General features: G+C 47.5%; 1 protein-coding gene across 6 annotated transcripts in view; it reads right to left on the reverse strand.

The window, feature by feature from the left end:
• Positions 1-1,932: 1,932 nt before the first annotated feature.
• The window catches only part of Slc38a1 (solute carrier family 38 member 1), a 94,474-nt gene continuing 79,090 nt past the window's right edge, over positions 1,933-17,316 (reverse strand). For all 6 annotated transcript variants that reach the window (XM_075960468.1, XM_075960473.1, XM_075960472.1 and 3 more), the window contains 8 exons: positions 16,965-17,023; positions 16,739-16,849; positions 14,849-14,928; positions 12,101-12,201; positions 10,179-10,297; positions 9,580-9,721; positions 9,388-9,485; positions 1,933-7,668 (listed from right to left, as the gene is read on the reverse strand). In XM_075960468.1, coding sequence (XP_075816583.1) covers positions 7,567-7,668; positions 9,388-9,485; positions 9,580-9,721; positions 10,179-10,297; positions 12,101-12,201; positions 14,849-14,928; positions 16,739-16,849; positions 16,965-17,023 — 812 coding nt within the window. In that variant the 3' untranslated portion in view covers positions 1,933-7,566. The remainder of the gene's footprint in view (positions 7,669-9,387; positions 9,486-9,579; positions 9,722-10,178; positions 10,298-12,100; positions 12,202-14,848; positions 14,929-16,738; positions 16,850-16,964; positions 17,024-17,316) is intronic.

The raw sequence follows: 17,316 nt of genomic DNA on the forward strand, positions 1-17,316 counted from the left end.
AAGCAAACAGGACCCAAGGTGTGTGTAGTTTTCACAAGGCCCAGTTTATTCTCCAGGGTTGGGGCAGACCAAGCCTAGCCCAACAAAGATGTTACAGGGGACAGAATGAGAGAACAGCACACACAAACACAGTGGCAGTGGCAGGCGTCAGAGCCAACAAAAGGCTCATAGCAACAACAGTGAAAAGTCATTGTTACACTGTTTGCCCTTGTGACTTCTATCACTTAAGAAGTTTGTGGGGGTGTGGTGGTGCACACCTTTAAATCTCAACACTCAAGAGGCAGAGACAGCCAAATCTCTGTGAGTTCCAGGCCAGCACAGTCTACATAGTGAGTTCCAGGCCAGCCAGGACTCTTTGTAGAGAGATACACTATCTCAAAAAGACACACCCACACACACACGACACAAAAGACATGTAACTTTAATGGTATCAGCTTTATGCCTAATGAAGCTAGGTTGGGGTTCCTAGCTTGGATACCTGTGTTCCTACTTCTCTCTAGAGATCTGTATGCGCCATTGTGGGCTGTTGTCATCAACAGGACAGGGAGAGACACAGTCAGCCCCATATCCAGTAATAGGGGGGGAAAAAAGCAAAAACCCCAGGCTATCCTTGCAGTAACTGTTCACATGAGGAATTTGTGTATCTGATCCTGGCCTTCTTGCCTGACTATCAAAATTTTCTGAAGGTAAGAAGAGCAAGTGATAGGAAAGCTCAAAGGCTAGATTTCTCCCAAGGAAAAACGTATGTGTGGACAAGATTCTTGATTTCAGGGTGGCTGCAATGTGAGAGGTTACTGCAACATAACAGAAGTTGGAAACACTGTGTCCAGTCTACTGATTCCAAAGAGTGGGGAAACATGCATGAGCCAGACCAGATGATACCACTGAAAACAAAATAAAACAAACAACAACAACAACAACAAAAACATTTTTTAAAGATAAGACCTTGCTGTATAGCCCAAGCTGGTCCATTTTCCATATTCTTGTCTCAGCCTCCCAAGTTGCTAGAGCATAGGCACGTATCATCAGGCCCACCTAAAGTCTAGGTTCTTGAATATAAGTTTCCATGATCTAGAACCACGCTGTGTGATCAAGCCCTCCTCCAGGAACTCACCAGCACACACATGATCTAGAACCACGCTGTGTGATCAAGCCCTCCTCCAGGAACTCACCAGCACACACATGATCTAGAACCACGCTGTGTGATCAAGCCCTCCTCCAGGAACTCACCAGCACACACATGATCTAGAACCACGCTGTGTGATCAAGCCCTCCTCCAGGAACTCACCAGCACACACATGATCTAGAACCACGCGGTGTGACCAAGCCCTCCTCCAGGAACTCACCAGCACACACATGATCTAGAACCACGCGGTGTGACCAAGCCCTCCTCCAGGAACTCACCAGCACACACATGATCTAGAACCACGCTGTGTGATCAAGCCCTCCTCCAGGAACTCACCAGCACACACATGATCTAGAACCACGCGGTGTGACCAAGCCCTCCTCCAGGAACTCACCAGCACACACATGATCTAGAACCACGCGGTGTGATCAAGCCCTCCTCCAGGAACTCACCAGCACACACATGATCTAGAACCACGCTGTGTGATCAAGCCCTCCTCCAGGAACTCACCAGCACACACATGATCTAGAACCACGCGGTGTGACCAAGCCCTCCTCCAGGAACTCACCAGCACACACATGATCTAGAACCACGCGGTGTGACCAAGCCCTCCTCCAGGAACTCACCAGCACACACATGATCTAGAACCACGCGGTGTGACCAAGCCCTCCTCCAGGAACTCACCAGCACACACATGATCTAGAACCACGCTGTGTGATCAAGCCCTCCTCCAGGAACTCACCAGCGTGCACAGCACTGCTGCCCTTTCATCACGGCTGCCTGGAGAATCACACAAGACGCACAGGTACTTTTAATTCACATTTTTAATGTTTGAAAACTATGTTAACACTGCCTTTATAGAACATAGCTTCCCACACTTTCTTATTTATACCACACCCTGAAAAACAAATAAACAATCCCAACTTCTCAAGATCGACAGTTGACAGCAAAGTTTGGTGACTTGTGGCTCACTTTGGATGCCCACCAGAAATCATTTACAAGATTTTACATTAATAAAACAGTGGTTTGCTACATGTACTGAGTCAGAGAGAGTCTAAGACACATTGGACTCTAGAGACTGTATTAGGTACCAATGGTTAAGTTTCAAGTGATGGGGGGGGCAGACAAGACAGTCTATGTTGGCATCAACACTAAAAGGCAAACATGCAAGACCTTCAAAATCCTAAATAACAGGATGTTTTCCTTCAAATCTGTGCTCATAAGAATATTCGGCCCTCCCCTCAAGGATCCCAAAGTCTGGGAAAAGATAATTCCATTTTGGAAGAAGAAAAAAAAACAAAAAAACCCTCCCTAACTTCTGTTTTCTTAAATCCTATGCAATAGCATCAATGTTAACCATGAACGAACATTATGAAGAAACAGCTTCTCATTTTGGGCAAGTCTTTTTCTATATGACAATGATTTTCTTCTAAGTTGTCCTTATTTGTATCATCTAAATAACAGATCTTAACAGCAGCATATGAAATCGAAGCAGTTATTTCTCAACACTTCTTTTTCCAAACAATTAAGGTTTTAGGCTCCAGGTTTACATTGACAGAACTATGGGAGAGAAGGTAAAATTCTTCTAATTCCAAAACAAAACCACTAACATCTCTGAGAATGTATATTTCTTATGTGCAGGGACTAGTGACCTCTATTTCCATGTGGATCAACAACTGCAAAAATATACAGCCTCCTATGTATTTACAACATATTTACATACAAAGGAAGGATTCCTAAAGTGAGCCTCAGCTGCATAGATTCTTCAAGCCTGTACAGATAGGCCCAGTGCTTTATAGTTCTTCCTCGGGGGAACCCTAAGAAAGACATCTGCATTCATGCCAATTTTGCATTATTCTTCAAGAACCCACCCCTTTAGGTTTAGCATTATTTTCAGTTATCACCCACAACCCCAAAGTCTTTGATTATTATCAGTAACCCATTGCATTTTAGAGAAGCATGTCCCATTGCAAGATTCTCAGATCTGCCCCCCTGAGAGGAAACCACTGATTAAATTGCAAGATGGCAGTGTGACTTCTTTTTCTGAGTGCCCAGATGTTCCCCTGAACAGGCAATGCTATTCTTTGTTGTTTCTTTTGATTTTTCAAGACAGGGTTTCTCTGTGTAGCTTTGGAACCTGTCCTGGAACTCGCTCTGTAGACCAGGCTGGTCTCGAACTCACAGAGATCCACCTGCCTCTGCCTCCCGAGTGCTCCACCACCACCTGGCAATGCCATTCTTAAAGCCTATCCCCTTGATGAATGAACGGAGGCTTTGCCCGAAGGCATAGACCATGCATATGATACTAACCACCTCTGCCCTATTCTGATAAACAATGCCACCTCACACCATGCACCAGAGACAGGCTGGGCTCTGCTCTTCCTTCATAGCCCCTGGCAGCTCCCACAGTAGTGCAGACCTTTCACTAGACTACTTATTGTACAGATATTTTATATTTTTCCAATGCCAGGACTGAACTTCACCAGGGCCTTGCACCTAGCAGGCCGGCTCTCTAGCCAACCACGAACACAGTCCTCTTGGAGAACCAACTCCTAGAAACTCAGCAATACCCGTGGAGTTGCATTCTAATAAGGCATTTAAATTTACCTACATTTTGTAAAGTCTCAATTTGGTGTCTTCACAACTGTAAGAAAATATGTTAGTGCCTTAGGCCATTTCCCCTAAAGTGCAGGCACCCTGAGTTTTACTCCTGCCCTTCCAGCAGGAGGGGACACAGGTAGGGGTCTCACGCAAGATGTCTCCTTCATTTTCAGAGACACTGGCTGGGGTTCTTTCCTTCCCTTTCTGAGTCTTGGCTCTAATTCCTCACCCCGGGAACGATCTTCTGAGCTGTGATTGACATGTGATTGGCTCAAGAGTGGCTCCCAAACTCGATGCGGCTGGTATCACCTGGAGTCTAGACCTGAGACTTGCAGAGAACAGGTTACGTCGTCCACGGCATCTGGCAACACGGAGGATTGGCATTCTGATGTGTCTGCAGATGCGGTCCATGCTGCTTGCTGGTGGGGGGAGGAGGCGGCACAATTTGAAAAACACCAGCTTGGGGGCTTAAGCTGAACTCCAGAATTCTTGGCATAATCGTTGGAGGTATCCTCTGAAACACTGAGACATCTTACCGCAGACCTTGGTTATCTGCAACCCACCCCAATGGCGCCGTTACATTTCTCAATATGGTCCATAAACATACAAGAAAGAAAGTAGATGTCGACTTCTTTTGCGTCTGATTACTGAGCAGCTAAATCATGGTTGAGACAGAAGACATTAAAAGTGTCGTGTGCTGCTCTCAAAGATGGCTCTCCTGCAAGGAGATATGATGTTAGTGGCCAAGAAGGAGGCAAACTCTAGGAGAAAAAGGCCACAGAACCAGAAGCAGCCAGGCCAAGTTTGGTGGTTTTGGAGAAGACAAAAGGTGGTAGCTAAGGAATCCCTCTTCCTCCTTTATCACTACCCTACCAGCCCGTTTCTGAACTTAGTTCCTCTAATGTTGCAGGAACCCCAAACGCAGTGTCCAGCAGACACTGTGGCAGAGATGAAACCTAGATTCCACAACAACAGGCCATGGCTTACTCTTGGTCAGTCTGAATCCACCCCCGCCCCCCAGTTCTATCTGGGGATTTGTCTTCTGCAGTCCCGTTGCACTATTCCCAACTCTAGGTTTGGCAGTCTTTCCCCGCTGCTTTGAGGGCCAAATCATCACATACAACCCAGTCACAGAAAACCCTTTCCAGGTTACAACACTTTGGGATATGTTCTCCCTCTGACCTGGGGGCTGCCTGTCCATGCCTAAAAGATGGGTTTTCTTTTTGCACATTCTGCTAACCCGACTTCTAACCAGCAACACTAAGCTAGGAATCAACAGTATTCTGTGTTACAATGGCCAGAGGACATTGTATGATACTGGCTCTGGCCAACAGTATGGAGATCCTATGCGCCAATGGAAAATACCGCTTCCCACAGCTAAGGTTTACTACTCTCAGGTATACTAATTTAGCAGGAAAATGTCTATTGCATTTGATTGTACTGTTGAATCCTACCTAACATCTGTGATACAGGTATGTTTTGGCTACCAGTTCATTATTCTGAACAAGGGTAAGAACAGTATACAGGAAATACCACAGAAACCATGGAATTAATCTGTGGTACCTGATGAATGACAGTAGGGTCTATTACAGTCCAACAAACTCGGGGCCGTACATAAAGGAGCTTTAAAATAAAACACACATCACAGACATCAACTACAATGTGCTTCCTGCAAATAAATATACTGTAAATAATACAGTATTTTTACCAACACATGAAATCCAGAGATCCAAAATCACAGCACATCCCAGAGTTAACGAGAGCGTTTGAATTCACTTTGTGAATGTAAAAAGGATGAAGGATGGTTACAGAATAAGGAGGAAAACAAAGGGCTGGACGGTTTGCAAACTGAGTCGATACATTTTAAACAGTGCCGATACATTTTTAAACAGTGCCGAACAAGCTACAAATTTTCCATCATTCCCTGTGACGTGGAGAACATTTCCACAAAGGGCAGAGGTGGCTGTGGGTTTTACCCTTTTCCTATCTAGGCCCCGGAGTTCAGTTGTCTGAGCTCGAGGCCAACAGACTCTGAAGCACTGTACCAAGGTGATGATGTGATACTGTACCAAGGTGATGATTCCTTCTTTCCCAGGAGGATGGTGGCAGGCCCTTGGACACCTACCTTATCTAAGGGACCCGACTGTACAAAGGGACATCTCTGTGAGACTCTCATGAGATTCCTGAAGAGCTTTGGGGACTTTAGTCAGCAGAAAGAGTCTACAGCTAAGCGTCTGGGTCCTCTGCCAACTCTCTGTTAGATCCTACCTGTTTCTAGGTAAGAAATCTGTGCACAGTGCATTTTTGTATCTGAGAATTCAACCAGAATACATCTGGCTGCAAACAAGCCCTGGGGGCACACTGTGCTCACAGCATGTGCACTTCCTACTGTAAATAAGCCATGACCATCCGCAGGTATGGCCAGCCACAGGTATGGCCAGCCACAGGTATGGCCACCAGCAGGACACGCTGCTCTGGGCTCCCTAGCTGCCATGTCCAAAGCTCTTGTAGTTTTCAGTCTCCTTGTCATTTCTTTCTGGTCCCCTTGGGAGGTGCTAGGGAGAACATAGGAGACTCTGCCCTCTTGCATGGGTCACATGGAACAGGTAGTAGAGGGATAACAGGAAGAAACACAGATGGGGAAGGGCCTCTTGTCCTCCCCAGCTCGGGCAAGAGGGGACACCGTGACTTCAGAAGTTTTCCAAAAAGACTATCTCAGAAGATTCACCTTCAAGATTGGATGGAGAGGTAACGGAGAATAGAAATGAGGCTTATTTAAGGTACAAAACGCTTGTATTTGTAATAACCTAGATTTATAGATATAAAACAAGTCTTTTAAAGACTCCCCTAAAGTAAAGTACCCAATATAAAAGAGGACGACCTAAGACAGGCCATCCTTAGGTACACATTATTCTCTGTTGCAAAAAGCTGGTGGACATGACTAAACGCTGCCGGGCTCATAAACCAACACATCACACACGCCCCCTGCCCCTTCAGTGATGCGGGTGTAGACCGATGGCATCTGCACCAGGAGTGTTTCCTTAGGCGTTTGGGGCAGTCTCATTCATCACTGTGAGAGCCAGGGGACCCCAAGCAGGTGATTCAGCCTAGAGTTACCCATGACATCAGATGCCAAGGGGGAAAACAAAGCTTCCCTTGTGAGCTCTCCCAAATGCGCATTTCAATATATTTCCACAAGTGCCATGCCCACCCCTGCCCAGCCACAGACACTCCCAGGGACTAGCTCCATGTGGAAGCAGGATGGAGTACCAGCAGGTCCAAGACAGCCCATGCTGGGTACCAGAGCCGCCTCAAATACTGGGCATGCTCAGATGCAGCAATGGCAGGCAACCTGTCTCTCAAAGGATTACCCCTGTGTGCTATGTTAACCAAAATAGGCAAAGTATTTACGAAACCTTTTTTTTTCCTGAAACCCTTTTTTTTCTGTAAAGCAAAATAAATATATACAATTTAAGATTATTTTCTTTTCTAAAAAGATACAGATAGCGTGAGCGGGGACGTCAGTAGGAAAACGGTTTCAGAACCCGGTGTCTGACAAATAAATACACCCGATGATGGTGTTTTCAGAGTTCTAAGGGACTGAGAAGGAGCCACAACACGTAACGAGAGGGAAAGATGACTGCATGAAACCTGGGAGAGATAAAATCCACAATCCCAGGAGGACACGAGTGGTTCCAGAGCGGGTCTCTGTGTCACAGCCCGGGTGTTGTCATGTGCATATCCGTCTGTCTGTAAACTTGCAAAAGAAGTGGCGAAGAGTTGCTGATGGGTGACTGGCTGGGCGGGCGGGGGCAGGTGCTGGCTTTCCTTTGCCGGTCTCAGTGGCCTTCGTCGTGGCTGGACGAGCAAGCCCAGTCATAGATGACCAGCGGGATGCTGATCAGGGAGAACAACACCCCCAGCGCCAGGAAAAGGGCCGCCTGCAGCAATGAAACGTGGGTTATTTCAAATGTACCCGGCACTTCCCTCAGGTCCCTGGAGGAAGAGTGGAACGCTCTGCCCCCTCCTCTGTGTCCCGTGGTGTTTGGAGTCCATTACAACCACGGCTGAACTTTTCAGACTCTTCTAAACTGGGTGAATGTGGTCCTGCCAGGATGGGCAAACAGAAAACGGCCCTGGTCCTCTGCATTTTACACTTTGGCTTCTGGGTCACCTTGGGTGTGTCCATGGCACAAATGACTGAGTCTCCCTTATGATTTCCTCTTTAAAAGGATTACAACCTAATGAACTGGGTGTGGGGATACACGCCTTTCGTCTCAGCCCTTGGGAGGCAGAGGCAGGCAGATCTCTGCGGGTTCCAGGTTAGCCCGGTCTATATAGGAGTTCCAAGCCAGCCATGTTTACAGAGTGAGACCCTACTTAAAAAAAAATTACAACTAAAAAAAAAGTTTGGAAATAGATCGAGGCTATTACCTATCAACCAGCATTGCTACTGAGAAGCAAATGTTTCTATTTGTAAGCATGTCCTACGTGTTCATTTGATCTCAGTGGATTGACAGCAAGGCAAAACTCAGTTGCTTGAAAGGTTGGTGAAGGGCACAAGTGGATCAGACAGTCCAGCACCTGGGATACATTAGCTTGGCCTTCATGACAAACTGTGCAGGGGCGGAGTGCTCTTGAGAGCCAGGGGCTGGCCTGAAAACGGGGAAACGGCTAAGGAAAGCGTTGTAAATGGTGGGCTAGTGGGTCTAACACTCTGCTGTCCCTGCTCAAACAGAGCTCCTGTCTAGTGCCCTTTGAGAGACTCCAGTTTTATTGTGGGAGCAAGGACTGGAGAAGCCTAGGGAACTCGTGGGGACTCTGCTATTTATAGCTTTAGTATGAGTGGGTTTCACTGCCCTGTGAGAACTCCCTGTACGGGGCTAGAGGATCTGGGACTCATGGCTTTGAGGATAATTCTCTTGGGGAAGTAGAGTTCTACCAGCATTAATGACCCCAGTCCAAAGTGCACGGTGAACGGACTCTTGCTTGCCACTCTCCCCTGTGTCCATAGATGAAGGTGATACATGTGACCGCAGTGCCTACACTACCTGGGAGGTGGCTGAGAGGTCTTCTCTGAGGCCAAGCAAAAAGATACCCCAGACAGGACCAAGTCTCTCCTGCTCCCCTCACTGTCCAAGCACGGCACTCTCAAGGTGCCCTTGAACGTCACCAGATCTACAAACAACCGTCCTGACCTAGAAAGGCAGCTCCGAATCCACATCACCTGCCATCAGAACAAAGCCTCCCTACGCTAACTCCCAATATTTGGTGTGTAACAGCATTGCCTTGTCCTGAGCTGTGCAAGGGAGTCACGTGGTCATAAATCATCGGGGGACGGTAGATAGCATCAAAGGCTTCTGAGTCCTCATTGACTTCCCATCTTGCTAAAGACAAGGCACTACTCTACAGAGACACAGGGCTGGAAACATCCACTTTCCAGCCAGCCGTGCCCTGGGTGAGAACACAGGCAAGGCCCAGTCAGAGCCACACTGGAAAAGCAACCGTGAGGACGGAAAGGGCTTTGGGTCTCCTAAGGGGAAATCTAAAGGACTGACACACCCTTCACTGCAACTGAAAGTTCTGTTAGGAGACTGTTTACCGGCAAGTTTAGCTGGGAAACTAATCAGAAAAATTAGAGTGGCTGGCAGCAGACATACCCAAATTCTTTGAGTGCCTTTATCTCCATCCTGGTTTGTGATTCTTAGGTAGAGAGACGAAGGAAGAATGAAGATGAGCATATTGGCCGACGTCACTCCTGCAGATGAAGAGAGCAATTGTTGAGGGCCGCCATTTCCGAGTGTTAAGCATAAATAGCTTCTGTATGCTTCAGGACAACTATAAAACCATACCTACAACTCCAAAAATATCCTTCATGGAGGGAATAAAGATCACCAACAAGTTGATGATCACCAAGAGTACGATGGTCACCCAGACGTGGCGGCACAAGTTGAACTTTGTCTTCTTGGCCAGTTCAAAGAGTGATGAGCGGACCTGCAGGGGGCGGGGGAAGCAGAAATGGCCAAGGGCTCCGGGCGTTCGCTGACCCTCCACTCTCAACAGATGAACTCAGACATTTACTAGCGTATGGTATTTGCCAAGACTTCTTCTCAATGCTCAGCAAACTTAGAGGTGGCTTCCCTTTGGGTGGGGTAATTTCCACTTGGGTGGTCTCTGTGGTCAGGTAAGACAGGGGTGCAACCGCTCTATCTATATTCTTCTACAAAGAGGACGGTGGGAGGTCAGAATGCAGAGTCAGCCCCTACAAGCTACACTAACGTCTGAATCCCACTTCCACTTGCTGCCTAAGAGGCAGAGACTTGGGCCGAGGTACAAGTCGATGACCAGAAAAGCCGCCTGTGGCAGACCTTCTCTGGGAACAGGATCCTGTGGTCAGAATGAAAGTCCCAAGGCCAGTGTTTCTCCTGTGACTGTGAGGTCCTTTACTTACTGTGAAAAACAACACGGGTACGGTGAGGATGACAGCCACGATGACAGCCAGCCGCACAGTCAAGATAAGGATGTCATCTCTGCTCTGGTACTTGTGAAGGAGGTCTGACTGCACCTTTTCTGAAATGAAGGGGAGTCAGAGGGTTTTTAAAGGAGCATTGCAAACAAGACTCCATAAAGAGCAACGGAGGCAAGGTTCCGAAGTCCATTACAATAATCTGCAAACCCAAAGAGATGCTCGTGTGTGTGTGTGTGTGTGTGTGTGTGTGTGCTGTAATTGCACATGCACCGTTAGCTAAAAGGGATCTAAAGTCACCACTGCCCAGTGTGGAAAGCTTCATCTCTCTCTCTCTCTCTCTCTCTCTCTCTCTCTCTCTCTCTCTCTCTCCCTCCCCCCCCCTCTCTCTCTCTCACACACACACACACACACACACACACACACACACACACGGAGGAAGCCTAAAGCCCTCTGTGCCTGACTTTCCACACTGGGAGCTCATCCCAAACACTGCCCGTCTTCCTGCAGGAACTATGGGCCACACAAACACCTCTCCTTCCAACTTGCACCCTGTAACACAACTTCCGGGACCAAGCAGCAGAGGGTAAGCCAACTCAGCCACCTTCAGGAAAGAACCCTTCCTGGTTACGTTCATTGCTCTCCCAAAACAGTCTTTAGTGTGAGGGCTCCTTTGATTTTCCTCAACTTACAACTGTAGAAAGCGTTATCTCAAAGGCTGACGATGCTGCAATGGAAGCCTCGGAAGGGCGAGCAAACGCTCACTCTTTTGACAAGTGCCTACCCCTCAAGACTCTGTTTCGGGGCCTCCCTCACTGCACCTGTCTCAAGGCGGTGGGCAAGGAATTCAGACTGCAGCCAGTCTCAAAGACCTTGGTGTCCGTTTCTAAAACAAGACCAGAGGTTGTAATAAAAATCTCATTAGATCTAATTTTCTTTACTCAAAATGCGTAGCCATCTTTAAATACCTGATATAAAAGGACCCAGTGTTCTACTACAGATGACAAAATGAACTTACAAAGAAGACTCGTAACTTGAGCAAGGTAACCCGGGCCTTGACTGGTAGCTCTCTTCTCTCTGCCTTCACCCACCAGCCCTGAGATGCACGACCCTGCTGACAGCATTTCTATAAAAATGAATGAGCTTGGAAATGCCGTCCCCCATTGCTTATGAAATCAACACCCTTTCTCCAAGCTGAATTAATCTGTAAATGTGTTTAAATTTTACTTAGTTTTATGGTGAGGGGGGAATCCTAAAGAAGCATTTAAGAAAAAAAGATGGTAAAATCTACTTAAATAGTTCTCAAACTGTGACAGTCATGGAAGGCTTAAGCGGAGCTGCAGGGTCATCGGATGAACGGAAAAGGCACAAACTCTCCCAACAGGGTCAGCAGCACAAACGGGACACACTTTCTCTCTCAGCTCTCACTTGTTCCCGTCTTTGAAGGGCACCAAGTTCCGGCGAACAATTAGCTGCTTTATTTTTAATTAACGCTGGGTGTCATGAGTGTGGGCTGGGCCTTTTCCCACTTCCAGCATCTCTCTCTCTCTCTCTCTTTTCTATTAATGGAATCTGACCCAATTTTCAGTATCAAGTAGGAAAGCCTTCTGTGATGTCGTTTTAGATGTTCCTAAGATGGCATCTTTCTTAAAGGCAATCTCCCTGAAGAAGAAAAAGCTCCACAGGAAAATAACTGATATTATTTTCCACTGATTATTCTAGCAGGCGGCCTGAACGAGTGTGGGAGGAACCATCGCTGTCTGCTATGAGGAAAAGCCAAGATGAAACAAAACGGAAGGCATTGGCCCTGTGCGGCACTCTCTGGCTTCAATGCGAAGCTACTTCAGTGCTGGTTTTCCCTGCTATCTTTAAACACAGACAGGTACACACGAGTGGAAATAACTTACCATAGAATGTCAAGTACCCAAAGATGGCGGTCAGGAAGTACATGACAAACATGGCGAAGAAGGAAATGTTGGAAACCATCTGCATTTTTTTCTGTGATCGGCTAAAAACAAAGAGCAAGAATTAAAAAAAAAACTTTTTTTTTTTTTTTGCTGATTCAAAGGGTCAGAGTTCAACCTGAACCAGAGATTAGCTTGAGTTCTCTCCTCTTAGGCTAGTATTCCCTGAACAGCTCAGCTGGCCCCCTGCAATGACGTGAATGATGTGGTTTAGAGTAATTCTTTAACAAAACAAATGGGGACTTCGAGGCAGCTAGCCCTGGATTACTCACCAGCGTGCTTCCAGATCATTTGAGGGGTAGAGGGGTGAAGGTCATGATGGGGAAAACCAGAGACAGCTGATCCAAGCTAGTGGGAGCTCACAGCCATGGACTGACAGCTGGTGGGGGACATTATGTGGCTTGATCTGTTGGGGGGGGCTGGCAGTGGGACCAGAACTTGATCTGGGTACATGAACTGGCTTTTTGGAGCCCATTCCCTAGGGTGGGATACCTTGTGCAGCCTTGATACAGGGGAGAGGGGCTTGACCCTGCCTCAAATTGGCATGCCAGACTTTGTTGACTCCCCAAGAGAGGCCTTACCCCCTCTGAGAACTGGATGGGGAGTGGGAAGGTGGGGACGTGGGGGGGGTAGGAGAAGGGTAGGAGGGAGAACTGGGGTTGGTATGTAAAATGAAACAAAAAAGTTTTTCATTAAAGAGAACAAAACAAAAACAAATATAAAAAGAGTATCCAGTTCTCACCTGGAGAGTGGAATTTTGAAAAAAAAATATTTGTGATTGTTTTGATTTCCTATGTTACAAAAAAATTCAAGTGTTTTTCTTTTAGTCCCAGAGATTGAATAAGAGCTAGAACCTGACCCCACGTCTGCTGTCTGGGTCCTGGTGCTTCACCGCCAAGCCTCAGGGACACACTGGGCTCTGCCCATCTCGAGTATTCAAGGCCTCTGCTGAGGTGGTGGCGGGTTCTAGCTCTCAGTCAGGCGTACACCAGGGATGGGATGACCCTTAAAGCCCAAGTGCCTAGTGACTCTCCAACCTGTGTGGTTCGTGCCAGTCACCGCAGCCAGTCAGGCTGGCAGACAACGGAGGTGTCATGGCGAGTCTAGAATACAGGAGCACTGGGAAGGACACGCTTGAAGTCACTGAACACTGATGACTCAACTCAATCTATATATATTCTGAAGTGCCTGTCTCTATGCATACACACCTTGTTCCTCCCCAATGGGATATCAGATATCTTTAATATACCTAAATCTTCTAAGTTTGGGACCGGCAGGGAAGAACAAGGCATGCATACATAGATACAGGCACTTCAAAATTCAGCCGTGAGTCAGTTACATAGGAAAGATAAAGACTGAACAGGGAACTCAGTGCCCTGTGCTAAGGGACATCTCAGAATGGGAATGGGCAGCATATTGCATCTTTCTTCTGGACTTAAGACTGTATGGGTAACGATCTCTGTGTAGAGAGAATCTGATAACAGTGGGCTAAAAAGAGAAAACATGGGGATTTGTAAACTGTCCTTTAGTCCTCTCTGAAAGAACATCAAAGGTGAGTCCACAGGAAGGCAGTGTGGTAGTACACCCCTAGGAGAGCTGAGACAGGGTGGGATAAAGGGTGGGGGATGGAGGGTGGGGGATGGAGGGTGGGATGGAGGGTGGGATGGAGGGTGGGGATGGAGGGTGGGGATGGAGGGTGGGATGGAGGGTGGGATGGAGGGTGGGATGGAGGGTGGGGGATGGAGGGTGGGATGGAGGGTGGGGGATGGAGGGTGGGGGATGGAGGGTGGGATGGAGGGTGGGATGGAGGGTGGGGGATGGAGGGTAGGATGGAGGGTGGGGGATGGAGGGTGGGGGATGGAGGGTGGGGGATGGAGGGTGGGGATGGAGGGTGGGGGATGGAGGGTGGGGGATGGAGGGTGGGATGGAGGGTGGGATGGAGGGTGGGGGATGGAGGGTGGGGGATGGAGGGTGGGATGGAGGGTGGAGGATGGAGGGTGGAGGATGGAGGGTGGGATGGAGGGTGGGGGATAGAGGGTGGGGATGGAGGGTGGGGGATGGAGGGTGGGATGGAGGGTGGGGGATGGAGGGTGGGGGATGGAGGGTGGGATGGAGGGTGGGGGATGGAGGGTGGGGGATGGAGGGTGGGATGGAGGGTGGGATGGAGGGTGGGGGATGGAGGGTAGGATGGAGGGTGGGGGATGGAGGGTGGGGGATGGAGGGTGGGGGATGGAGGGTGGGGATGGAGGGTGGGGGATGGAGGGTGGGGGATGGAGGGTGGGGATGGAGGGTGGGGGATGGAGGGTGGTGATGTAGGGTGGGAGATGGAGGGTGGGGGATGGAGGGTGGGATGGAGGTTAGAGGTGTGTTGCAAGGTGGTACTGGCTTGCTGGCTGCCATATTAGTTATATTCTTTCTCAATAGAATAAGGTAGGGACAGTGACAGCAAGCGTAGCACACATACAGGCACACACACCAATAACTAATTAATTAAGGTCAAACGGCTTATCACTTTCTCATTTATAGCCAAAAATATTGCAGACTTCAGAGCTTCCTTCAGAGCTTGCTCAAGAACGGCAGGGGCATTGAAGCCGGGTGAAGAGTTTGTCTTTGTTTATTCTCACGCAAAGCTTGCCCATTAGCAGGAGGCAGGTAATAAAGAATGCGGCACGAACACGTAAGGGATCTTACTCTTTGAGCTCGCTGTAGATTGGCAGGACGGACGGGTGGCAGACAAACGCAAACGCGATGGTTGGTAGAGCGTACACGGTCTATATGAAAGAAAAAGAAAACTGTCATATTTCTAAGCTGTCACTATCAGCCTGCTCCCAGGACCCTGGGATTACGAGGTTATTAGGAGGGTTTCTCTCCAGATAGAAGCAGCCTTTCTGAGAAGGCTCATCTAGCAGAACCACAGGGCACTTCTGACAGAGGGGCTTCAGACCTGACTCCCAAGGTGAGCGTCAAGTATCCCAGCACACCTTTGCTATGTTTATGCTGCACTAGCCAGGTACATAGGTCTCCATTGCAAGTGACAGCAAGGGGCAAGGCACTGCTATTCTCTGACACCCTTCATAACTGAGGTGATCTGCCCGTTGCATAATTAAAAAGACGGTATCTAAGTCGAGTACGGTGAAACACACCTTTAGTCCCTGCACTCAGGAACCTGAGGCAGGCAGATCTCTGAGTTCAAGACAGCCTGGTCTGCAAAACAAGTTCCAAGACAGCCAGGGCTAAGTAGTGAGATACTGTCTCAAAACACAAAATAAACAGAAAAGATGGTATCTAGAAAAATTCAGTTCCACAGCTTACTACTTTGGCTATATTTTTAGAGTCAATAAAGAAAGAAATCCATTAATTCTTTTGGAGATGACTTTTTTTTTTTAAACACTCAAACCCCAGCGTCTTCTTCCTTCCTTCCTTTTGTTTTTTTGAGACAGGGTTTCTCTGTGTAAGCACCCTGGCTGTCCTGGAACTCACTTTGTAGACCAGGCTGGCCTTGAACTCAGAGAGATCCTCCTGCCTCTGCCTTCCAAGTGCTGGTATTAAAGGTATGAGCTACCATGCCCGACTCTGATGGGGGAGTGTCATATATCAATCTGTTGATTTCCTTGGTTAAGCAATAAAGAAACTGCTAGGCCCATTGGATAGGCCCACCCTTAGGTGGGTGGAGTAAACAGAACAGAATGCCGGGAGGAAGAGGAAGTGAGGTCAGACTCCGCAGCTCTCCTCTCCAGAGCAGACGCAAGAGAGACGCCATGCTGCCTGCTCCAGGGAAGACGCACACCATGCCCCAGCTCCGACCCAGGATGGACTTAGGCTAGAATCTTCCCGGTAAGCGCACCTAGGGGTGCTACATAGATTATTAGAAATGGGCCAGAGCAGTGTTTAAAAGAATACAGTGTCCGTGTAATTATTTGGGGCATAAGCTAGCCGGGCAGGGCAGGCGGCTGGGGTGTTTGGGGACGCAACCCTGCCGCCGCTCCCCTTATTACTACACGACTCAAACCAAGTTTCTTCAAAAACAAAAACAAAAAACCCCAAAAACCCTAAAATAAAATAAAATAAAACCCAAGAGAAAGAAAGGGAAAGTATCATCTTATGCACTAACTGTACCAAGCATCTTCCAACAGGAATTCAGCGATGCAAAAATAGGACCCTTGTTTTCACACAGCAGTTGGAGGACCCCGTGTGTGACTATCTGCAGAGGCTACTGTCTTCCAGGCTGCCAACCAAACCCCACGAGTACAGAGGTCTTCAAAGTCCCCATTTGTAATGACCCTCCACCACCTCTACATGGCAGCAGTGAGCTGAGAGCGTGACTAACCGCCACACGGGAAGAGAAATGTAAAGACAACTATCCAGAGAGATGTCACAAGAATGTGAAACTAAGGGTGCGCTGTGAAAACATGTATGTGTATGCGTGTGTGTTTGTGCACGTGCATGCACGCCCACGCGCCCACGAAGGGACTATAAAATACAGAGGAACAATACTGAGTTTTCTCAACAGGTGATTACAACACATACACAAGGAATATTGCCCTTAAAAAAAAGCTCATACTTATTTTTAAGCAAACTTACCTTAGAGTTGAAGGTAACGTATTTTGGCGTACACATGTCAGTTACATTGGCACTGATTGTTGAGTTTTGTTCTACACTCATGCATTGAATTTGAAATTTCTTGTAGATAACCTGGCATTGAGAAACACATGAGAATCAACCGAGATTATATTAAAGCCAAATCATGAATAACTATCACAGAGCTTTGAACACCAAAACCATAGCAATCGCTTCTATCAGGACTTACCACTATTAGGAAAAAAACCATGCAGCTCAAGGAAAATCCACTAGTGTAGCCAAGATACCCTTTTTAAAAGAAAAATATATATTAGTATTTTATTAATACAATTATTAATATTTATTATTATTATTAAAATATCAATTACTTGAACATATTACTTCAAACATAATTTGGGACTTCCCAATATGCCCACATGCCCAGATGAAAACAAGATGTTGTCAATTCGTAGTGCTATTTTATTTGGCAAAATAATATAGTAGGGCTTTGAATAAAAGCATCATATTTGGTATTTTGATTCCAGGCGTCCCTGGAACATTCCAGGACACAGATCTCAGAATCTAGGAAAAAGGAGCCTCCT

Source organism: Microtus pennsylvanicus, chromosome 2 (assembly GCF_037038515.1).
Source record: "Microtus pennsylvanicus isolate mMicPen1 chromosome 2, mMicPen1.hap1, whole genome shotgun sequence".
NCBI lineage: Eukaryota > Metazoa > Chordata > Mammalia > Rodentia > Cricetidae > Microtus > Microtus pennsylvanicus.